Raw genomic sequence first — 25,668 nt, forward strand, 5'->3', positions numbered from 1 at the left:
AATAATAGGCAAGATAAAATTGTCCTTCCCATGTAGTGGTGGATCTTGCAGATCCATCTGAAGCCCTGGGAAAATGGGATTCAACATAATTTCTTATCCTATTTTTTTTTTCTGGCTCAGTTCTTTATTTAGTATTGGCACATAATGGCAGTCAGCAAATCTTCAAAGTCTTTGATTATTTAACAAGACAGGTTCTTGCCCCTCCCATATGAAGGCTAGGGTTACTGGCTTAAGTTCCACTACTAAGGAGCTCCAGTGTTCCAGCACTTTAGTTGATCATTTCTCTGAAATTTTGGCTTAATATCTGGCATTGAGATTTGTTTCTTTGAGGCACCTTCTCTACTGAACATATCCAAAAGGTCTAGTAAATTACAGTGCCTCACTTGGATACTATCTAGTGCTTCTTTGCAAAAATATTTTTGATGGAAATACCCAGATCCTCTGCTTGCCTTATTAAATGCTTGCTGAGAAAATTTTTACTTGGCAAGAAAATTAGCCATATTTAAACAGTTAGGGGTCAGCTCTCCCGTCAGTGCACATGTGCTGTACCCACTACTGTTAATAAGACTTATTAAAAATGTGTTGACAGACAATAAGACCCCTAAGAGACCATATTCAAAATATCTTTATTCCTACACTGGACTTCAGATTTGATGTCAAATAAGTTTACAAGCAAGAAATGAGCAGAACCTATCTATTTTGGGAGGACAGTTTGGAAAGGGAAAGATGATCTTTGTTTCATTCTTGATTTTATGTACTAAGAGTTGAATTCCAGAAATCCCTTCACTATCATACAAGCAAGACCCAGAATAATCAAAGATAACTATTTCACGTGTAAGTATGAAAGAACAATGTTGAACACATTAATTACCAAACTTTGCTGAGATAAAAGCTGCTGCAGTTCAAGGATCAATTCCATTATGGATATTTATACAGTGATGCTAGTAAATCTATTCGAAATAAACTGAGTTCACTTATACTATTGATTATCTATCCTTATAATGGATAGCAATGCACAGTCTAATGCATGGGTTGCAAAATCATTTTTTCCTTTAGTAATGTGCTTTTTATTGAAAAAGAAATCATTTGAGCATCATAGTAATAAAGCCATACAATTCCTATTAACTTTTTTTTAAAAGAAGGACTTGGGATTAGGAACATATCAATAAAACATAAGGAAAGATTTAAGAATCTTTCTTGCTTCTTAGAAATCAATATGTGACAGAAATCATTGCTTAAAATTTACACTATGAGGACTAAGAGCTGTAAACACGTATGTGAGAGGTTTGAATGGGACTACCAATTTTTCTTCTCCATGGATCTGAAAAATATCTGGTTTTTGCAAAAGCAACCTGATTTGGTGAAAAGGGAAAAGGAATGGTAGCTTTTGGAAGAGCCATTTGGTATTTATTTCTTGGAGCCCCATGAAAGGAAAAATGTGTCTGCTTTGCTGTTCTTCAGGCTTTACCACTGTCTGTGGAAACTTAGACTTGACAAATATATAGATTAGACCACATTTATTTCCACGCAGTGGTGGCCAAAGGCATATTTTCTAGTCCCTCTGAACCCTATCCCTAAATATGCTTTTTTTAAAAAAAAAAAATATAACCCATGGAGTTGAGATTTTGCCTGATTTCCACTCTGGTATTTTCTATCTAGGGATCATGAAGAACCAGAGTGTAATATTTTTGAGGGGTTCTTTTACAATATAAAATTATCAAATGTTACCTATTAAATTTAAAGTTTGTGAAACACTTGTGGAAACAATGTACAAATATTCATATTCAAAGAACACAACACTGACAGGAAAATTCATCCAACAATGTGCGCTGCGTGAGCCAACGCAGGTCCTGGCCACATTGTGCGCACATAAAGGATTGTGCACACATAAAGGCTGCCCTTGTTCTGTTGGTGTGCTTAATATTTGCAATGCTTTGTTTTCTCTTTTGATTCCTTGTCTCTCTTTCCTTACGATAGTGAAAGACTGAAGCTCTACGCTGTAAGCTCCACGCATGCAGAGAACATTTTTACCAACTCTGCTGTATTCTCCCAAGAGGCTTCCACAGAGAAAACACTCAATAAATGCCACTGATTGATTGATAATATATGCAATAGAGTACAGTGCTGTAGCTAGGCCTTAAAGACATGAATATGCACACACACAAAATCCAAACTCAAAACTCCAGTGAAAATGTTTATGGGCTTTTTTTTTGGTTCTTGGTGGTGGTGATTTTTTGTTTTAATTTTTTCCTCTATTTTAGCCCAGCAACTAGGTCACAAAACAAAAACTTTGAATCCTGAGAAATGCCTGAATAAGAACTCACATAGTACCATTAATTCCAATATGCTGTGAACAGTTCTATCATTTTGTGGAAAAAAAAAGCTGAGTGCAAGTGAGAAGCCGTGGACAGAGAATAGGCTTGGAAGTCAGAAGGACCGGGGTTCTAATCATGGCTCTGCCATAAGTCTGCAGTGTGACCTTGGACAAGTCACTTAACTTTTCTGTGCCTCCGTTACCTCATCTGCAAAATGGGGAATAACACTGTGAGTCCCATGTGGGACATGGACTTTGTCCAACTGATCAGCTAGCATCTATCCCAGCGCTTAGTACAGTGGCTGACACATAGGAATTGATTAACAAATACCATGGAAAAAAAGGGAAGCATTGGTTGATATTTAATTCACCAAACAGAAAACTTTCCAAACTAATTATTTAACCAATAACATATTTGACCTTTGGCTTCAGTGTCCACATTAGCCTTTTTCTAGTCCAATTCTCAACCCTCAGCCCATGGATTTAGATCTTAATTAGGTTCTTCTGAATTCTTAATAAATTCTTCTGCAAAGGCTCTCAGCCTTGAAGTCTCAGGACAAAGTCCAGTCTATCATTCCACCATATATTCATGAACAAAATCTTGAATGTCTTAATTTTTCACCTTTGTATGCACTTTTAAATGAACATATAGAGCTGTTTAAAATATCTCAAAAAGGGAAACAATTGATTCTACATATTAATCATATTTGAGTGCTGTGTGCAGAGCACTGTGTGCAGAGCACTGTGTGCAGAGCATTGTGCAATATTACAAATTTAGTAGACATGTTCCCTGCCCACAAAGAGCTCAAAAGAATTATCTGCCAGTAAGTTATCTTTAATTATTTTTCAAAGACAAATGATACCTGTTGCTCTATTCAAAAGACAATTAGCAGAATAACAATGACTGCACAGGGCAGAACCATTGCTAATTTCCCCAGGAAATCCCAAACTAGGAGATTTTTAATGATTAAGCATGTTCCATTCTATTGTTGCACAAATCAGACAGGGAAAAGCTATATGATAGCATATGATAATTTGTTATCACATAGAAGGATTGGTTCATCCCTCTTAAGACAAGGAATTGGGACCTCTGTGTGCCTCCTGCTTGTCCAGTGGCCATCATGATTAGCAACTGCTATCATCTTTCATAATGCTAATCCCAGACCACTGCCCTTTCCAGGCAGCAGATTTTCTCCATAACACAAAAGGTTTTACAGACCTCTGGCTGTATCAAAAAGTGGACAAACTCCAGAGCAGGGAATTCAGGGCATCAAAAGACTGGCCACTGACAAGAAAATAGATAGGTTAACTCTTTGGAACCAACTTGGGTGGACACCCACCCAGATGCCACCCAGAAAAGATGGGTGCAGATAACTGGTGTCAAACTTCAAAGATGAACATTGCTCTAGGTTGCCTGGGTCCTGGAATTTACTTGACATATAGGACTCCTGTTCCACCTCCTCAATATTACTCATATTTCTTGAGTGACTATTTTGGGGAGCATCATGCATCATACTAGGCTTTAGGTTGGGGTGGCAGGGAGAGAACAAACACAAAATACAATGAAAGGGGAGGCACTTTTGGGGAAGCTTTGACTCATCCAACAAATGGGGATATCACAGGTGGAGAGACTAGCAGTGCTTACATCAAGCCTCCATCAGTTCCAGAGAATGGATATCTGGCATTTCTTCTCAACTTGTCTGAAAGGAGGAAAGGTGGCAATGAACAGCTTTCCTAGCAGGGCTGCTGGCAGATAATGGAGAACAGGACAGAGCTACAGGGGTGCAGAAGTGGGACTGAGATACTCCAAACCTCAGCTTCTCCTGAGCTTCCTCTGGGGTGGTGATGTCATGATTCCCAGGGTAGTTTGTTAGGCAGGGTCTAATTGGACAGATCTCTAGACATTGGCCTGGCATCACCCATGTAAGATTTCATATATGCGGATTAGGTTATAGAAGGAATATTATATTGAAAAAAATAGGTTCCCAAAATTTGCTTTCCCTATGCAGACATAGCCAATGACTTTGCAGATTTCCAAAACCACTCACAGTTCATGCTCAGAGTAAACTAGAAATGTAATATATACTAAAATTGTTAGAGCAAGCTACTTCTAGGCCAATACAGATCCCAAAAAAGGTGTATCACTCCTGTTCATGGCAAATCAATTTACTAATCTACCGAAGTGCCTATCAGCCCTAATGGCAATCTTTCTACCAATCGCCAAAAATCAGAGGTCTCTTCCATTCAGAGGTACATTAGATGTGTCAAATGAATTGAAGGGCCTATTCAAATCACTCCTTTCTGCCAGCTCTGATCTCCAGTTTCATCTTTCACACCATAATCTGCTGAACCTGAACAAAACCCCGTAAGAAACATTGAACTTTCCACCATCTTTTAGAGGTCACAGAAGGTGACAGGAATCAGAACAGCCAGCTAGAATGTCACAGAAAAATGTCTGTCAATACCTGAGAAGGAAATGTATTTTTGTGATATATTCTGAAAATAGCTACTACACCCAAAATTCTATTCCTGGAACTAGGTTTGACTTGAAGACAAATATGCCCTTTGTCAACGTTACTGGCGACACTTTGAACGACGAAATAAACCAGGTTAAGAACTGATAGAGGTCTTACCCTGTTGGGGTTTGGGCTATTTGTCACAGCACTCATGAACAATGGAATTTCTTGGATGTTTTTTAAACAGCTGCTATTTTCCAGCTACTACTTCATGTAAAGAAATCTTGGTTTGTGCCCAGGTTGCACATTAGAATGCCATGAAAATTTACTCTCAAGGTAGTGATAGCAAAGAAATTGATTTTATGATAGAATGATTTAGAACCTAGTTACAATGTAAAAATCATTTGGGAAATTTTAGTGCTTTAGAAACTTGAAGCCCTTGTCAGCTTTTTTATAATGACAGGTGGAAAACTTTACAGCTTTGAGGATCCTGGGTTAGCGATGTGTTTTTCAAGTTCAGATTCTATTTTCCTTTTTCTCCAGTTGATGTTGCTATGGAAGTGGACATTTGAAATATCACTATTATGTTTCTAAATAGCCAAAAATTGTTTTGAAAATGGTATTTTGCATCAATAATTTTCACTCTTAAAGAGCTTAACCAATAAATTAATCCTCCCAGTAGGCTGGATCAGACAATCAGGGACTGTGAGCCCATTGTTGGGTAGGGATTGTCTCTATTTGTTGCCAAACTGTACTTTCCAAGTGCTTAGTACAGTGTTCTGCACACAGTAAGTGCTCGATAAATATGATTGAATGAATGAAATTAACTCTAAATTTTGTTTTAGACTACTAGATACTAGGAGCACCAAGAACAGGTCCATTGGATTCATCTAGAGTTAGCAGGAACTTAAAAGTTTCAGTGAATGATTTTTCCTTTACTGGAAATATTTAGAAACAAAATTGAAGCAGTGATGAATATTCTGAGCTTGTTAGTAAAGCACCACTTTACTAAGTAACTTTATTTACTAAGCACCACCCCCTCCAAAAAAAGACAAAATTCCATAACTACACTTTTTTTTTTCCATTTTACCAGTCAGTTAAATAGCAAAAGCATTCTTATGGTGTCTGTATTTGATGATTGGCCAGCCACAGAACATGAATAAGCAATTTCAATTGTATACACAACACACTAAATCAATCAATTTTGTTGTGCTCTTACTGTGTAGAGACCATTTTACTGTAAACACTTGGGAGACTACAATACATAAAATTGGTAAACAGGATCCCTGCCCTCAAAGAGCTTACAGTCTAGAGAAGCAGCATGGCTCAGTGGAAAGAGCACAGGCTTTGGAGTCAGAGGTCATGGGTTCAAATCCCGGCTCCACCACTTGTCAGCTATGTGACTTTGGGCAAGTCACTTCACTTCTCTGGGCCTCGGTTACCTCATCTGTAAAATGGGGATGAAGACTGTGAGCCCCCGTGGGACAACCTGATCACCTTGTAACCTCCCCAGTGTGTAGAACAGTGCTTTGCACATAGTAAACACTTAATAAATACCATTATTATTATTATTATTAGTAGTAGTAGTAGTAGTGGGGAAGACACATTATAATAAAGTTCAGATAGGGGAAGTGGCAGAGTATGTGGATGCAGAGATGGAGGTGGAAAGGCTTAAGGGATACAGACCCCAATCCAGAGGCAATGCAGAAGCGAGGAAGAATAGGATGGGGAAATGAGATGTTCGAGAAGGTATCTTTTGGGAAATGGGATGTTAATAAGGCTTTGATGATGGGGAGAGTTTTGATCTGTCATATAAAAGAGAGGAAGGAGTTCTTAGCAGGAAAGAGTATGTAAGGTTGATGACAAAAGAGATGAGATTGAGGCGTTAAGTACACTGGTGTTAGAGAAGTGAAGTGTGTGGTCTGGGTTGTAGTGGGGGAGAAGCAAAGATAGCTAAGAGGGAGAGAGCTTATTGAGTGCCTTCAGGCTGACCTGTCTCCTTCTCTGCAGTCTCACATTTTCTTCTGCCTTCACGACAGGATGGCCTACTGACACTTCAAACTTAATATGTTCAAAACAGAGCTCATCTTCCCACCCAAACCCTGTCCTCTCCCTAACTTTCCCATCAATGTAGGCAGTGTCACTATCCTCCCTGTCTCAAAATCACATAACTTTGGCATTATCCTTGACTTATCACTCTCATTCAATCCATATATTTGATCTGTCACCCAGTACTGTCAGTTCTACCTTCACCACAACATTAAAATCAGGCTTTCCTTTCCAAACTGCTCCAATGCACTGATACAAGCATTTATCCTAACCCACCTTGACTACTGCAGCAGCCTCCTTGCTGACCTCTCCACTTCTTTTCTCTCCCAACTCTAGTCCATACTTCACTCTGACCAGATCATTTTTTAAAAAAATGTTAAGTCCATGTTTCCCCACTCCTTAACAACCTCCAATGATAACCCATCCACCTGAACATCAAACAGAAACTTCAAGAAGGCAAAAGATCACACTTATCTCATGCAAAAGTGGATAATCTCAATCTAAGAAAGCAAAAATACAGCTTCTTTTAACTTCAAATTAGTAACTGAACATGAAAAAATTAAAGATTCTTGAAAAGCTTCCCTTAAACAACTAGAATAATTTATCGATATAATATATGATTGGTAATATAAATAAGAACTACACCCAGCCATAAACTAACTTAAAATGTCCATTTTTGTAGTTACATGCCAATCTCAATCCTTCAAGAAGAATCTAAAACAGTTTCTATATATTGGAAGGAGCGGTGGAGGGGACGACTTGATCCATCTTGTCATTTCACCAATGCCCGGAGTCATTTCAATCCACTCATATAACAGTTCTAATTTTCCTCTAAGACTTTGCAATACAGAAAAGGATTATTTTTTTTAATTATGAATTACAGTTAATACTGTTTAAAAAGTCAGTGTTTTCCACATGGGTGATCATACTGTCTAGCAGAAAATTATCTAATCAAAATAAACTAAAATGGTCTAAAATACTGAAATATGAGAGGCCCTAGAAATAATCAGCCTAATTAAAAAACAAGTCATCACATCAGAAGATCAGGAAGGATACACAGGAATGTCTTATTTTATCATTTTTCAGGCTTTTTTTTCAACAAGCACTGAATTGAATGATTTTATTTAGATAAGATGATTTGACATACCATACAAAATAATCATACATTTCTGAACAGTTCATTCAATTCATTTAATCATATTTATTGAACGCTTACTGTGTGCAGAGCACTGTACTAAGTGCATAGTACTTAGTACAGTTACTGTCACCTCAAAAACCACTATCTAAAACCACTACATAACACAAATAACATAAAATCAACCTGTTCACTGGGTACCTGTTTAGCCTGCACACAACTTTCTGCCTCATACTAGGAGCATTTTAGAGGCACTCACCCCAGTACAATAAACACCTGACCCCAGTTTCATAGTAGTTTCAAAAAGAATATCCAATACCCCAATAACCCTTTCAAATCTTCTTCTCATATTTCTCCACTCAGGTCCTCCTGCTGCCATTCTCACTTTCTTCCTCTTGGTTCCCCACAGCCCTTTCCTCCTAGTTATTCTCACCCTTGTCCTCCACCAAGCCTCCTCCTTCAAATTCCCTTCCCTATTTGTGGAACTACTTACCTCCTCTTCTAATGGGTCTCTGCCATCACCTTCCTAGTAATCCTTGGCCCCACCTCTTCTGGGTCACTAAACATATCTACATATATATACATCTCTCTCACACACATCTGGCCTGGTCCCCCGATGTATCATTTCTTCTTCTCATTTCTGTTACACCACCCTGCTTTGTAGCCTCAGCCCTCCAGGTTCCCCAGACCTCTCTTTCTAAGCTTCCTTACTGCTTCTGTAGTGTCAGCTAACTTCACCTTCTCACCTACCTTGCCCTCTTCCCCAAGTCAATCTAAACCTTTACATTCAACCCGACAAATTCACGCTTGCTCTCATGCGTGCCGATACAAACATGGGAATCTCTCTAGCTTTTTACATATGGAAGCAAAATTATATGCAAAAAAACAGGTATTATTGTATAATGGACAGCTTCTTGGTGTCATGTTATGGTACAACTTATTTCTTGTAAGATTTGTGTAATTTGGTCCATAGCATACATTTGTATATCCCCTCAAACTTTGTCAACAAGGACCTATTGTATTATACAAAATAGGCTTCCTGAAAATTTGTGCATATGCCCTTAAGAGGACTGACTACAAATGTGATAAGAACATTAGCTAGTCTAGATTCAAAATCAGGATCTTTCTTGATGAATGACTGGAATTTTCTGATTTTTCCAATAAAAGTAATGTATCAGAATACTATTTATGATACTTGGAGGACAGAGGAAATAGACTTGCTTTCAATCCTGACCTCTTTGATTTCTAATAAAGCTTTTAGAATGCCCCTTCTGAGTGACTGTGTCACTATAAACCAGTTAAAGGCTTTAGATTTAAGACAGCTTGAAACCTTTGGGCTATAGGTTTGACAAAAAAAAAAAAATTAGAGCTGAGCCATCCTCTAATAAATCCTCTTGACCTTAAACTTACAATGCATCTGATACTGAGCTAGCTGTGGTTCAGGCATCGGTGCTAAAGATGTTTCTGCTTCCAGTCTTATTTGAGTAAGAAATTCTGAATTTGGATATAGAAGCCTTCAGAATGGAATGATTCCTATGGTGACTGATGATGCTCAATATTGGAATATGACTTTAAACAGAGCATTTGTCCATTTCCCTTCCTAAAATGAGCAAATTGTTTACTTTGGCAGGAAAGATGTACATGTAGCACTTAGAAAACCCATCAAAATATTTTGAGAGACCTTTAAATAGACTGACCACACCTGCCATCTTAGGCAAAACAATTCTGGGTTTTGTGGGTTGCCCCAGGCAATTTTCAAACTGGAACTGCCTTAACTAAACTCATTATCCTACTGGACACAAACATAATTGTATTTGATTACTTTCAACATGCAATATGGAGAATACATATTCAGTTTAGGTATCCTAGAATTCTGGGACTGGGAATAAGGATATTCTAGAAGGCTGCTCTTGCACTCAACTCACTCCCTCAATCAATGGTATCTGACCATGTACCATGTGCCCAGCATTGTATACTTAGTGCTTGGTAGAGTTCAACAGAGTTGGTAGACACTTTCCCTACCCACAAAGAACTCACAGTCTAGAGGGGGAGACAGACATTAATAAAAATAACAGATATATACATCATTTCTGTGAAGGTGAGATGAATAAGAAGCAGCATAGCTTAGTGGAAAGAGCATAGGCTTGGGATTCAGACGATGAGTTCTAAATCCCAGCTCTACCACTTGTCTGTTGTGTGACCTTGGGCAAGCCACTTAACTTCTCTGTGCCTCACTTACCTCATCTGTAAAATGGGGACTAAGACTGTGAGCCCCACATGGGACAAACTGATTACCTTGTCTCTACTCCAGTGCTTGGCACATAGTAAGCGCTTAACAAATGCTATTATTAATTTATAAGTGCTCAAAGGGTAGAGATCTAAGTGAATAGGTAATGCATAAATGGAGAGGGAATTGAGAAAAGGGGGCTTAAGGGGACGGGCTCTCTGGAGGGATGTGGCAATAAACTTAGTTTGGTGTCCCTTATCACCAACTGCATTTGCTGTGTGCCTAGTGTATGCAGAGAACTGAGGCAGGGACATGGAGCACCTTGGAGAATGAATAAAAACTCAAATCTTGCAGGTATATACTGCTTTTTTTCCCCAAAGTGATTTCACATTAATTCTCAGTTTAATGTGAAACAACAATATCCCATTTTACAGATGACAAAACTGAGGTACAGAGAGGTTAAATGATTTGTTCAAAGCCATACAGAAAGCTAGTGGCACAGCTGGGAAAAGAAACAGAAGATGCAATCCTTGTCCTTAAGAGGCTTACAGTTTTTTGTCTATCCATTGCCCTGATTTTCAACCAAAAGAGTTTAATTAGCATCTTAAGAAATGCCATACTGCCTTTGATACTGTGGACTACTCTCTCCCTCCTCGAAACACTACCAGGCTTCAATTTTACTGACATGGTACTAATCTGATTCTCCTCTTACCTCTCTGATCGCTCCTATCCAGTTTTGCTCACTGGCCTCCCCTAGGTCTCCCAGCCTCTTACTGTAGATGCTCTGCAAGGCTTTGTTTTGGGTTCCCTATTCTTCACATCTTAGACTCACTCTCTCAGGGAGCTCATCATTTGCCAGTTCTTCCCAAATGTACCTTTCTGAGCATTCAACAGGCAATCTCATTTCCTGTTGTCCCCTGGCCATAGCCACTTGAATGTTCCTCTGGCACCTCAAAATAAAAATGTCTAAAACATATATACTCATTATCTCTCCTAAATCCACTGCTAAGTTTTTCATCTCAGTCAAAATCATCACAAAACTCCATCCCGGAAGACCACAACCTTGATGTCATCCTTGACTCCTTGTTGTTTTTCAATTCTCATGCTCAGTCTACTGCCAGATCCTGTTGGTTCTTCTTACATATCTCTTTTGTCCCTTCCCTCCCACAAAGAAGCTACTGCCCTGGTATAAGCGTTAGTTATATTGCAATTAGGTTATATTATCAAGCCCCCCTCACTGGTCTTCCCCTTCCAATGTGTACAAATCATTTTATTGATGCTTCGCTCAGCCCATGTCTCTCCTCTCAAAAGCTTTCACTAATCATATTTATGGCATTTGTTAAGTGCTTACTATGTGCCAAAGTCTATATTAAGTTCTGGGGCAGATACAAGACAATCAGGTTAGATAATGAAGTTGGCCACAGTTCCTGTCCCACATGGGGCTCACAGTCTGAGTGGGAAGGAGAACAGGTACCGAGTCCCTATTTTACAAATGAGGAAACTGAGGCCCCCAAAAGTTGTGACTTGCAGGGGGTCACACGACAGGCAAGTGGCAGCGTGGCATTAGAACCCAGGTCCTCTGACTCCCAGGACCGTGCTCTTTCTGCTAAGCCACACTGTATCTCCCTAGCTTTCTAAGTTCCTCCTCCTCAAGTAAAAACTCCTCACATTCTGCTACAAAGGTCGCCACCGATTAATCACCTTTACTTACCAGCTCTGTTCTGCTGGCTTTTTAACTGTTTATGATGATGATAACGGAATTTGTGAAGCGATTACTGTGTACCAGGCACTGTTCTAAGCACTGGGGTAGATACAAGCAAATCAACTTGGACACAGTCCCTGTCCCACGTAGGGCTCACAGTCTCGATCCCCATTTTACAGATGAGGTATCTGAGGCATGGAGAAGAGAAGTGATTTGCCCAAGGTCACACAGCAGACCCGGGATTAGAACCTATGACCTTCTGATTCCCAGACCCGTGCTCTATCCACTATACTGTGATTCTTAACTGTCCCACCTTCATCCCTTCACTCAAAATGTTGCCACAGCTTGGAACTCCCTCACTCTCAGTGCTGAAATGAGAAACTAGTCTAATGGGTTACATGTGGTGCTGGAGGCTGGACGCTGTACTATGCGCTTGGAAAGTACAATTCAGCAACAGAAAGAGACAATCCCTGCCCACAACAGGTTCACAGTATAGAAGGGGGGAGACAAACATCAAAACAAGTAAATCATTATAGAGTTATAAATAATAATAATAATGGCATTTATTAAGCGCTTACTATGTGCAAAGCACTGTTCTAAGTGTTGGGGAGGTTACAAGGTGATCAGGTTGTCCCACGGTGGGCTCACAGTTTTAATCCCCATTTGACAGATGAGGTCACTGAGGCACAGAGAAGTGAAGTGACGCCCAAATTCACACAACTGACAACTGGCAGAGTCAGGATTTGAACCCATGACCTCTGACTCCAAAGCCCGTGCTCTTGCCACTGAGCCACACTGCTTCTTTCACTGATAAAAATATATAGAATTATAGTTATTAATATGTACACATATACACAAGTGCTGTGGGGTGGGGAGGGGGGTAGAGCAAAGGGAGTGAGTCAGGGCAATGGGGAGGGAAGGAGGAGCAGAGGAAAAGGGGGGGCCTAGACTGGGAAGGCCTCCTGGAGAAGGTGAGCTTTCACTGGAGCAGGGGGACCGCCCCCGCCCCACCATCCCTCCCCACCCCCACAACCAACCTCGAGGAAAAGGAGTGTAAGGGGGTGGGGAGAACGGAGTCCCCTGTGTTTAGGAGGTATCATATGGTGTGGCCCTTAGGCTATCTTCCCCAGTGAGGCTCAGCCCCTTGAGGGCCTCCAAAGAGGAGGTCTGGCTGTATCCAGTCAATCGCCAACTCCCATCCACTGTCTAATTTCTATTTCTGCCTGCTGGACACTGCTACATCTCTCCAGCCTGCTGTTGCTGCTGCCAATCAGTTTTCACATCCCAAAGAGAAAGCCTGGGGCTTTTCCGACCCCTGCTCCCTCCCTAAATCCAAAAGAGCACACAGCCCTTGGCACTACCATCCGTCCAGTCTCACAAGAAACAGCGTGGCTCAGTGGAAAGAGCACGGGCTTTAGAGTCAGAGGTCATGGGTTCAAATCCCAGCTCTGCCAATTGTCAGCTGTGTGACTTGGGCAAGTCACTTCACTTCTCTGTGCCTCAGTTACCTCATCTGTAAAATGGGGATTAAGACTGTGAGCCCTGCATGAGACAACCTGATCACCTTATAACCTCCCCAGTGCTTAATAAATGCCATTATTATTATTATTACAAGCCCGCAACCTTGGTGTCATCCTCGACTCCGCTCTCTCGTTCATCCCTCACATCCAATCCATTACTAAAACCTGCCGGCCTCACCTCCACAACATCGCCAAGATCCGCCCTTTCCTCTCCCTCCAAACCGCTACCTTGCTAGTTCAATCTCTCATCCTATCCCGACTGGATTACTGCATCAGCCTCCTCTCTGATCTCCCATCCTCCTGTCTCATCTCCCATCCTCCTGTCTCTCCCCTCTTCAGTCTCTACTTCACACTGCTGCCCAGACATCTTTGTGCAGAAACGCTCTGGGCATGTTACTCCCTTCCTCAAAAATCTCCAGTGGCTGCCAGTCAACCCACGCATCAAGCAAAAACTCCTCACTCTCGGCTTCAATAACAATAATAATAATAATGATAGCATTTATTAAGCGCTTACTATGTGCAAAGCACTGTTCTAAGCACTGGGGAGGTTACAAGGTGTTTAGGTTGGCCCACAGGGGGCTCATAGTCTTCATCCCCATTTTACATATGAGGGAACTGAGGCCTAGAGAAGTGAAGTGACTTGCCCAAAGTCAAACAGCTGGTAACTGGCAGAGCCGGGATCGGAACCCATGACCTCGGACTCCAAAGCCCATGCTCTTTCCACTGAGCCATGCTTCAAGGCTCTCCATCACCTCACCCCCTCCTACCTCACCTCCCTTCTCTCCTTCTACAGCCCAGCCTGCACCCTCCGCTCCTCTGCTGCTAACCTCCTCACTGTACCTCATTCTCGCCTGTCCTGCCATCGACCCCCGGCCCACGTCCTCCCCCTGGCCTGGAATGCCCTCCCTCCGCATATCCGCCAACCTAGCTCTCTTCCTCCCTTCAAAGCCCTACCAAGAGCTCACCTCCTCCAGGAGGCCTTCCCAGACTGAGCCCCCTTTTTCCTCTCCTCCTCCCCATCCCCCCCGGCCCTACCTCCTTCCCCTCCCCCACAGCACTTGTATATGTTTGTACAGATTTATTACTCTATTTATTTTACTTGTACATATTTACTATTCTATTTATTTTATAATGATGTGCATCTAGCTTTATTTCTATTTATTCTGATGACTTGACACCTGCCCACATGTTTTGCTTTGTTGTCTATCTCCTCCTTCTAGACTGTGAGCCCATTGTTGGGTAGGGACCGTCTCTATATGTTGCCAACTTGTACTTCCCAAGCACTTAGTACGGTGCTCTGCACACAGTAAGTGCTCAATAAATATGATTGAATGAATGAATGAATTCAAAGCCCTCCTGAAATCCCACCTCCTCCAATAAGCCTTCTCAAGTAATTTCTAGAATTACAAGTCATGTAAATCTATCAGTCATCTGTAGCACTTATGTACTGACTCATCCTCACCTAGACGGTGTATCTACCCAAATATTAAGCACATAAAACCCACAACTATTATTATTATTGTTGCCAAGCACTTAATACATTGCACTCAATAAATGCTGCTCCTCCTTGTCCCCCCATATTGTGTCAGGCCAATGGTTCATCCAGTCCAAAATTCAGTCTCTGACAGTGGATTCCCTGGTAGTGGCACCAAAGGACATGTGGAGGGACAGTGTGATTGTTTACCTCTGATATCCACCCTCATTGATATGGATGTACCATCCCTTACTTGTCCCATAACCAATCAGGGATCTGCCATCCATGAATCCGTCTCAATTCTTTTTGTGTCTTCTAACAACCCTGTTTTCCTCCCTTAACAGCATTTTTACAATCCTTACATTTCCCCAATAACTATTCCTCTAATAAACTATGATAGACATATTATCTAAATCCTTCTTTGAACCTATTGCTATGTTCTGTCTACCCATCTTTCTGTGGTAACAAATTCCATATGCTTCCCACCTGCTATGTGAAGAAATTCTGTTAAATTCCACAAAAGAAATCTATTCTCAGCAACTAGGGTATCTAAGCAGTTGAAGAATCTCCATTTGCTGTTCAAGTCAATGGAAAATGTCTCACTTGAGAGAAACATGTAGTGTGAGCTCCAAAATGCAAAACTGCCTTGGACTTGATTAGTTCAGGAAGGAACTTCCTTGGTTTCTTTCCTATATCTTTCATTAGCCATTTGTGTAGTGGATTACGGGAAGTTTTATTTTGTAAAAATGATAGCATGCAACCATAAGTTGTTGATTCCAGGGCATACTACATTAGTGATTTTGACTCAGCTCAGAGGAACACATTAGAAAATGATAGGATTTACAGTCAAACCTATCACCAAGTCGTTCATTCTCATTCACTGCAGTAATGTGTCTGTCTGTCCCTCTACCCCCACCCCATCTCCTACAGGCATTTGATTAAAAAACTATCTAAAGGTATTCATTCCTCAGTATCACAATCCAAAGAAATCTCTATCCAGGGAATCTCTGGTTTTATGTCTGGTGTTTACAGGGACAGGGTGTTTACACTGAGCCCTGATCAGCCATCCTGGGGAAATCCCCCTTGCAGACTGTAAGCTCACTGTGGGCAGGGATCCTGTTTACCAACTCTATTGTCTTGTGCCTTCCCAAGCACTTAGCACAGTGCTCTACATAAAATAAGCACCCAATACCAAAGATTGACAGTGAATTATTCCCTATAAGACTGTGATTTGTTAATCATTTCAATCAGCTAGCAAAATTTAACAGGCCCGCTATAAAGCATACAACTAAGGACATTAAACGTTGGGGTCCATAAAATATAAAATTTTCCAAATAGGGACAGAGGCTATTTTTACTTTTCTGAATTAATTCATTAACTCCCTCACTGAAGCTACTAGGAGTACCAGGTTACCTTCAAATGTTCCTTTTAATTACACCGTGCATACACTTCAAAGACAGATGGAATTTAAATACTTCACTAGTAAAGGATGAAGCATTCTTCAATAAAACAGGTTCTTTAAGTCATTAATTGTAAACTCCCCTATCATCCCCCCAGTAGCCCTTCGGACTCTGGGGAAGGTTGTCACAGGTGACGAAAGGGAAAGACTTGTAGCCAGCTGGATCTATGGGGAGAGCTTGGCTTCTATTATTTTGCAGAGATTCTCCAAATAGAATTACAACGAATCTCCTGTGAACTATGTTTGGAAGGGCAAGCAAAAATCAATTTGGATCATTTAAAATTATTGAAGACTTCAACTCATAGGGAGCCAATAAGTCTGAATCAATAGCTCCTACAATTTGTTATTGTAGTAAACAGGATTTTAATTACCTCATACAAGCATGCAATGAACCCAGATTTAAATGCAGCTCTCAAAGGTTTTACCCAGAGGTTTCTCCCTGAATTAATTCCATTGGTTATTTGTATAGGCTGCACGATTCAATTCACATTAGTGCTACATGAAATATTATTAAAACTAACTAAGAAAGCAAAGTTATTTGATCTGCTGCTTGGCATTTTAGCTGCTGCTTGTTGCAGGGAGAACCAGGTGAGGCTATTCATCTTTTGGGGCTACAGAGACAAAATTAATTCATTCTATCATTTGTTGAGTGCTTACTGTGTGCAGAGGACTATACTAAGCACTTGGAAAGTACAATTCAGCAATAGAGACAAGCCCTGCCCACACCAGGCTTACTGTCTAGAGGTGGGGAGACAGACATAAAAACAAGTAAACAGGCATCAATATAAATACAATTATAGATATATACATATATACATAAGTGCTGCGGGGCGGGGAAAGGGCAAAGAGCAAAGGGAGTGAGTCTAGGTGATGAGGGAGGGAGGGGGAGCTGAGGAAAACGGGGGCTTAATCTGGGAAGGCCTCTTGGAGGAGATGCACCTGGGGAGGAGAAAGAGATTGTCTGGCGGATTTGAGGAGGGAAGGCATTCTTGGCCAGAGGTCGGATGTGGGCCAGGGGTCAGCGGCGAGACAGGCAAAATCGAGGCACAGTGAGCAGGTTAGCACCAGAGAAGCAAAGTGTGCAGGCTGGGTTGTAGAAGGAGAGAAGGGAGGTGAGGTAGGAGGGGGCAACATGATGGAGAGCTTTTTAAAGCCAATAGTGAGTTTTTGTTTAATACGAAGTGGATAGGCAACCACTGGAGATTTTTGAGGAGGTGGGGGGTGACATACCCTGAGCGTTTCTGTAGAAAGATAATCTGGGCAACAAAGTGAAGTGTGGACTGACGTGAGGTGAGGCAGGAGGTTGGGAGGTCAGAAAGGAGGCTGATGCAGTAATCTAGGTGGGGTAGGATGAGTGATTGTAGCTACGTGGTTGCGGTTTGGGTGGAGATGAAAGGGCGTATTTTAGCGATGTTAAGGTGAGACCAGCAGGATTTTGTGATGGATTGGATATGTGGGGTGAATGAAAGAGCGGAGTCAAGGATGACACCAAGGTTACGGGCTTGTGAGATGTGAAGGATGGTATCAATCAGATATACAGAAGAGCCTAAGCCTAGAAAAGTATGCAGCATGGGGGTTTTCTCCAAGGGTAGCTTTCATTTTGACCCTCCACCTTGGTGGTCTCAGGAAAGACTTGCCTTTTTTTTTTTTAAATGGCATTTGTTAAGCGCTTACTATGTTCCAGGTACTGTACTAAGCATTTGGGTAATTACAAGCTAATCAGGTTGGACACAGTCCATGTCCCACATGGGGCTCACAGTCTTGATCTCCATTTTACAGATTAGGTAACTGAAGCACAAAGAAGTTTAGTGATTTGCCCAAGGTCACACAGCACACAAGTGGCGGAGCCGGGATCAGAACCCAGATAAACCTTGTATGGGCAAGGAATGTCCCTCTTTATTGCTGAATTGTACTTTCCAAACTCTTAGTACAGTGTTCTGCATGCAGTAAGCTCTCAAATACAATTGAATGAATCCTCTACCAGATTTATGTTCTTTCCGCTAGGCCACACTGCTTCTTCACTGCCTTCATAAATTCAGTCCATGTTTCCCCACTCCTCAAGAACCTCCGGTGGTTGCCCATCCACCTCCACATCAAACAGAAACTCATTTCAAGAGGCTCAATCTCACCTTGCCCCTCTTACTTTACTCACTGATTTCCTACCACAACCCAGCCCACACACTTCACTCCTCTAATGCCAACCTGCTCACTGTACCTCGATCTCATCTATCTCCCTGCTGTCCTCTCGCCCACGTCCTGCCTCTGGCCTAGAACTCCCTCTCCTTTTATATCCAACAGATGATCAGTATTCTCAAATTTAAAGCACTATTGAAGCCACAGCACCAAGAGGTCTTCTCTGATTAGGCCCTCATTTCCTCTTCTCCCATTCCCTTCTCCATCACCTGTGCACTTGGATTCGCACCCTTTATTCACCCCTACCTCAGCCCCATAGCAAGTTTTTTGTGGGCAGGGAATGTGTCTGTTATATTGTTATACTGCAGTACGGTATACTTAGTATGATGCTCTGAACACAGTAAGCATTCAATAAAAATGACGGACTATCCATAACCTAGACTGCAAACTCGTTATTGGCGGGAAACATGTCTACTTCTCTGTTATACTGCACTCTCCTAGATGCTTAGTACAGTGCTCTGCACACAGTAAGGGCTCAATAAATATGACCGATTGATTGATTTTGCTCTCACTAAAGCCTTGTTATGCTCATAGGCCAGTTGAATCATGTGGCGGGGATTTGGAAGAAAACATGGATTTTTACACTGTAAGGAGTGCAGGTGCGGCACTGAAGCCATGGAAGGAGGAGGTAGATAATCATCCAGAGAGAAGAGTGGGGTTACTATAATGTTACTCCAGAAGTGTAAAGCTTCATGCCTCTATTATTAATTTTAAATTTCATTTTCTTTCTTCTACATGCACTCCTTTGGAAGAATGCATGATATTTAAGAATTTGGTTTTATACATTTCTCTGCTTGACTATTCTCCTAATATTGGGACTAACTCATTTTCCCTGTAAAAAGTGAGGATCACCTGCTGTTTGATGCATCTAACCTCAATGGAGGCTGAATATCTGCATAATTATCTTAAAGGAAAGTGTTGGTGGTGGTGATGGTATTTGTTAAGCACTGTTGTAAATGCTGGGATAGATACAAGGTAATCAGGTTGTCCCACATGGGGCTCACAGTCTTAATCCCCATTTTACAGATGAGGTAACCGAGGCACAGATAAGTTAAGTGACTTGCCCAAAGTCACACAGCTGACAAGTGGTGGAGTCGGGATTAGAACCCATGACCTCTGACTCCCAAGCCCGGGCTCTTTCCACTAAACCACACTGCTTCTCCTAGCCACGCTGTAAGTGTTCTTACAGTTTAGGAGATTATATCAAACTGAACAAGACTCTGGAATATAATTTCAACAGGTTCTTCCTATGCTTCCACATAATGTATAAATATTAAAAATATGAACAGGTAGTTGAACACACTTCTTAAAAGATAGAACATAAATATATATCACTCTCAATGACTATGCCATAATTTAAATCCCTATTCTAATTTTATCCTGGCAAAACAATTAGTACAGTGAAATAAAGGCAACAAAGAAGTGCTGTTGCAATTCTGTTAAGGAAAAAACTTTTAGAAATAGCTCATGAAAGAAAAGGAAACAAAGCAAAACAAAAAAAAACCACTGCCTACACTTAAGGCAGGGAACCATCTTTATTCAACCATATCTAAATTAAATACATTTGATTGGCTTGACTTGCCTTTGAATTCTGAAACAAAAGGTCAACCACGTATTTCACGAAGTAATTCAACATGTAAATCACAAAGCTATCCAGATGGGTTTCAGTGAAGGAACTCAATTAACCTAAACAGCCATTCTGATACAAGATTTATAAAAATATAAACACAAATAATTTGGTCAACAATAAATCTGTTTCTTATATCTGACATTTCCAATTAGATTACATTTGGGGGGGGGCATCTTCAGCAAAAAATCGAATTGCAACTACAGTATGTTTTCAGATATATTTCATGGCTATGGCAGACTTATTTGTCTGCATCTTCAAATGGATTTTCAATAGATATGGCAAAGAAATGTTCCAAATTTGAATCCACAGCACCCCTGAGCTTACCCTCAGTATTTGACTTGTACCATACTTAAGTAAATCTCAAATTGGGGAAAAGCAACTGTTGTAAATTGCATTCCTAGAAGTTGCATAGTCCCCTTTGATATCAATGTCTAAGGGGGGAAAAACTAAGTGCTCAACAGCCACTTTGAATTAGATACTATAATTCACTTGAACACTAGGTGTGAGTGTACAATTTCTTGCAGAAAGCAGTATTAGTTAAGTCATACAGGTTCTGGGGTTAAACTACAGAGCCAGGACGATTCATGCCTTGAGGGGAGAGAGCAAAATACCAAAAAAAGATGAGTTAAGGATTATTCATTCACTTAAGGGCTGTTAACATGGAAATCCTAAGGTAGGGACTATGGTATATTGATTAGGGCCCAAAGCTTCAACCTAGAGTACATCCAGAATATGTATTAAAAGCTTCTGAGATAGTGAAGGAAAATAATTTAGAAAGTTAGAATTTTGCCATTTTAGGTTAACATGCTCTGGATGATTTCCTCAATTCAGTGGCGAGGTTCAAATAAAAACTCTTCTCAAGATGTTTCCAGCATTTTCTAATCATTCAATCATATGTATTGAGTGCTTACAGTATGTGGAGCACTGTACTAAGCACTTGGGAGAGTACAGTATAATAGAATTGGTAGACATGTTCCCTGCCCATAAGAAGTTTAGAGTCTAAAGAGAAGACATCTTTGTGAAAGACATACACTGTTCCAAAATAATTATTTTCAATTGAAACAAGGTTTTTACTGCCACGACACCCTCAAATGCAATGTTTTTCTAGATGTTTGGCGGGGTAGACAGCTTTTTTTTCCCTAGAACATAACAGCATAATTGCACTGATTTAGCTTTGGCTTTTTATTCTAAATGTTAGCCTCTGCCTTACCTCAACAGGGTACCTTCTCCCATCAATGCTGTGTTCAGAGCCAGTTGATCCATTGTTTTGGCCCCAGTGGAACTCAATCTTTTCTGCTTTGAATCGGCCTGGCAGACCTGCACCACTGATGAAATAGTTATCCTTCAGGAGAATAGCAACTGCAAGAAAGAAAAGAAAATGAATAAAATAAGAACCCTACACCACATTTTTCTCTTGTCTCTGTTGTTGCTAATGAAGTTCATAATCACACTATTGTTGGGGCTTTTTAATCTTATGAAAGAGTAAGATATGAGTCACTGGGCCCTATCTATTGGTGTATTCTTCTAGAATTATTTTTTAGTTCTCCACTATAACCATATGTGGCATTATTTCGCTTTCCATCCTATATATTAGAAAACAAAAGGTTAAACCCTTTGCTCGGGGAGAATCAATGGCAGAGTATTAATTAGAAAGCAAAACCCATGAGGTCTCATCCCATTATTCATTTGATACACTGTCATAGCAACTGCAGGTGTCGCTAGGGATGTGGGATAGGGCTTTGCATCCTTCTTCCATTTACACCTTTACTTGGGAGTTTACTGACATTGAGAGACCTGAAGAAGTCTGCAGTCTGTCTATTTTACCACTTCCATCCATCCCCTGCCAGCTTCTAGGAACTGAGGAAGTACTGGTACTACAGAAATTGACATTTCCCTGCCTCTCTTCAATGCTCAGATACATTCCCTCTAGCTCTTCTTCATGACTCCTACTGTGGGAAAACCCTTAAAAACCTATCTTTCTTATAACTTATGCTTTGATAATATTCTTTCTTGATTTTCCTCTTTAAAAAAATGTGGCCAACAAAAGTCATCCCTGGGTTTATCTGAATTATGGTCCAAAGGAAAAAAAATCTGAAGCATTTCAAAGGTAAAATATATTCCAGAAAATCCACAATCACAGTTTAGTGTGGGTTTTTCTCCCTGCTAGGAGACACGAAAATGAGAACAAACTATGTTTGCTCATCAACTTGAATTCTCTCTTGGAATGTAAAGTCGTAGGGGAAATAGACCACAGCTGGTGTATGGTCTGAAAAACATCTAGTTCAGAGACAACAAAATTGTGAACACTTAATACTAATTGATTATAATGATGATAACTACTCATTTTTTATAAAAGGAGAGTGGCAGGCACAAAAATTTTTCCACTTTATTTTCAAAAAGTCCCATTCTCCCACTTTTGGTTTAGGCTAATGAGACATTAGCACATGACATTTTAACTATGCACTGAATTTTCCAACTTCACTCTCTCATAGGTACATGAGGGTTTACCTTTTCATTCATTCATTCAATCGTATTTATTGAGCACTTACTGTTTTCAGAGCACTGTACTAAGCGCTTGGGAAGTACAAGTCGGTAACATATAGAGACGGTCCCTACCCAACGACGGGCTCACAGTCTTGTTGCAGGGCAGGGCCCATCCGCAGACGGCGCACTCCTGGGCCAGCAGCCGGCGCAGGAAGGCACGGTCGGGTCATCTTGTAACCAAGCAGTGTGACCTAGTGGGTACAGCGTGAGAAGCAGTGTGGTACAGTGGCAAGAGCCTGGGCTTGAGAGTCAGAGGTCATGGGTTCTAATCTCAGCTCCGCCACTTGTCAGTTGTGTGATTTTGGGCAAGTCACTTCACTTCTCTGGGCCTCAGTGACCTCATCTGGAAAATGGGGATGAAGACTGTGAGCCCCACGTGAGACAACCTCATTACCTGTATCCCCCCCCACCCCCCCGCCCAGCACTTAGAACAGTGCTCGGTACATAGTAAACATTAAACAAATACCATTATTATTTTTATTATTATCATTATTATTACAGCATGAGGCTGGGAGTCAGAATGACCTGGGTTCTAGATTAACTTGCTACGCTGGGTGACCTTGGACAAATCACTTATTCTCTGTACCTCAGTTACTTCATCTGTAAAATGGGGGTTAAGACTGCTTTCCCCATGTGGGACTAGGACTGTGTCCAACCCAATTTGCTTGTATCCACCCCAGTGCTTAGCAGAGTGCCTGGCAACAGAGTAAGCGCTTAATAAATACCACAGATGATTACTATCATTATTGTTATTATTATTCTCCTTGCATCATCCCTAAGGACACTCTTTTTATCTGGTAAAACGAAGTACAATCCTGGGTCAAAATAGATGGCCAAAAATGCTAGGCACCACAATACTGACAATTTTAAAACACTTGAATTTGCTTTAGCAGTTCTCTATGAACAACAGCATTAAAATAGAAACTGAAAGCCCCCGACAGATGTCACCTTTTTTACTGGATGCAAATGAGTTTCTCTTCAACATCTCAAAAATTTTCGGTGAAGTTTCAATTGAAGGATTGCAAATTGTGGTACAAAATAAAACAAAAAGATTTCCTATCCTAATTAAATTAATAGGGGTAATATTCATTTTCATTCTGAATTATGTACAATATATTCAGCACAAAATAAAAAAGAATATGACTAGATTTCATTTTAATTGCCAATGTCAAAGTACCTATGAATGAGCTGAATAATCTTTTGGATACTGGAAATTACTCTCCATTGGTTATAAATTCTATATGTAAGAATTCACATTATGATGAATGTAGGAAAGCATATTTATGTGCATCTGTTACAATGCACAGTGGGACTCAGTTGCAATTTATAAATATTTGATTTTACCTAAATCATTTATGGCTCTGTCAGAGGTCATTTTACTTGTTTTACATGAATAATTAAAGGGTAATTAGGAGGCTGTACAATCTGAAACATTCACCTAATTGTTCATTTCACAGTATTTCTTACTAGTTCACATGGATTTTTACATGCTCATCGCTCTGTTGACTGCCAACAACTGAAATGAGAAATTATAATTTTTGTGGACATCATACAACTGTTGTCCATGTAATGCAACCTTCCTTATTAGCTGTAAAACCTGGACCTACCACGGGTACCATTTGACTTCAGTATGCCACCTACAAGCAATTCTAAACATCAAGTTAAACAATTGGTTTATCAGCAATGAAGTCCATGGTGAGACAGCACCAAATGACAGATTACCCTGACATTTGGCAATCAGAAATGGGAAGACTGTCATGAAGGGAGGAATGTGACACCAAGGTGTGGAAACAAAAACAATACCAGGCTCTATGGATAACAAATGTAACAGTGGCAAGCTTTACATGCACAGAAGGGGTTGTTAGTCATATAGTGATGCCTTCAGCCATATACACATACTCACAAAACTAAAAATACGACTGTCAATATTGTCATTTCTAAACCTGATGAACAGATTTGTATATACATGTGTTTATTAAAGTTCAAATAATAAATTACAGCATGAACTGACTGGCCAATTAGTATTCTTGGCAATCAAGAAATGCTCAGTAATAACAGCTTTGATGAATGCTTGGGTATTCAATTATCCAGTCTGTGAATTATCCAGATCTATGTCTTTGTCTTTCTTTCCTACTATGTGCTTTTAGTCAATTACTGCTCTTCAGCCCCTCAATCAGAGGGTGGGCAAGGAAAGGGAAAAGAGAAGAAACTAGCATTCATCAATTATTTTCCTTTTAATAAACTCTGGTAAAGGGCTTCTTGGGGAATGGAGTAAATTGGGACTACGAATTTGGAAATCCCTCATGTTGTGAGTTCTGTGGGGTTCAGGAACCATATCCAATATGGTTATCCTGTAGCCATCCCAGTGTTTAGCATATTGCTTGGTTTATATTAATCACTTAATATAGAGAATCATTATTAGGATATAATGCGGTGATTAGGGAACAATGGGACTTACATTCATAAAATATATCTTCCCCCATTACTATGAGTTGAGCTGACCAACAAAATTATCCAACTGTACAGTTTTAATCTATTATAACTCTTCCTTTTCTGTGACAGGAACTATACAATATTATCATAAGGAATAAATCTTTGATGAAGTACACACTCAAAGCAGATACTGTGCATAAAAGGACATGGACTATTGTAATAAATCAGAAAACCCAAGGAATTCTCTATCTTATCTAGTTGGAGGAGCTAGGGCTAAAACACTACTAGTATTTCATATGAACATAGTATCTTTACATTCACAGGAAATGAAATACAATGGAAAATATGGTGTAGGAAATCAAATCAGAGATGACACAATAGACAGTTATGACTTTTCAGGAGATGATAGATAAACCTTATCTGTCTTATAAATATGTTTTACGTGACTTAAGAAGTGTACTATGCACAACAGCAAAAGTCTATCGATTGTACCACTCAATATATAGAGCACCTAGGGGGCTAAGATAGACCT

General features: G+C 40.4%; 1 protein-coding gene across 2 annotated transcripts in view; it reads right to left on the reverse strand.

The window, feature by feature from the left end:
• Nucleotides 1–25,668, reverse strand: part of PTPRG (protein tyrosine phosphatase receptor type G) — a 721,138-nt gene that overhangs the window by 294,646 nt on the left and 400,824 nt on the right. For both annotated transcript variants that reach the window (XM_038771845.1, XM_038771844.1), the window contains exon 4: nt 21,370–21,518. In XM_038771845.1, coding sequence (XP_038627773.1) covers nt 21,370–21,518 — 149 coding nt within the window. The remainder of the gene's footprint in view (nt 1–21,369; nt 21,519–25,668) is intronic.

The sequence above is a fragment of the Tachyglossus aculeatus genome, chromosome X1 (assembly GCF_015852505.1).
Source record: "Tachyglossus aculeatus isolate mTacAcu1 chromosome X1, mTacAcu1.pri, whole genome shotgun sequence".
NCBI classification, from domain to species: domain Eukaryota; kingdom Metazoa; phylum Chordata; class Mammalia; order Monotremata; family Tachyglossidae; genus Tachyglossus; species Tachyglossus aculeatus.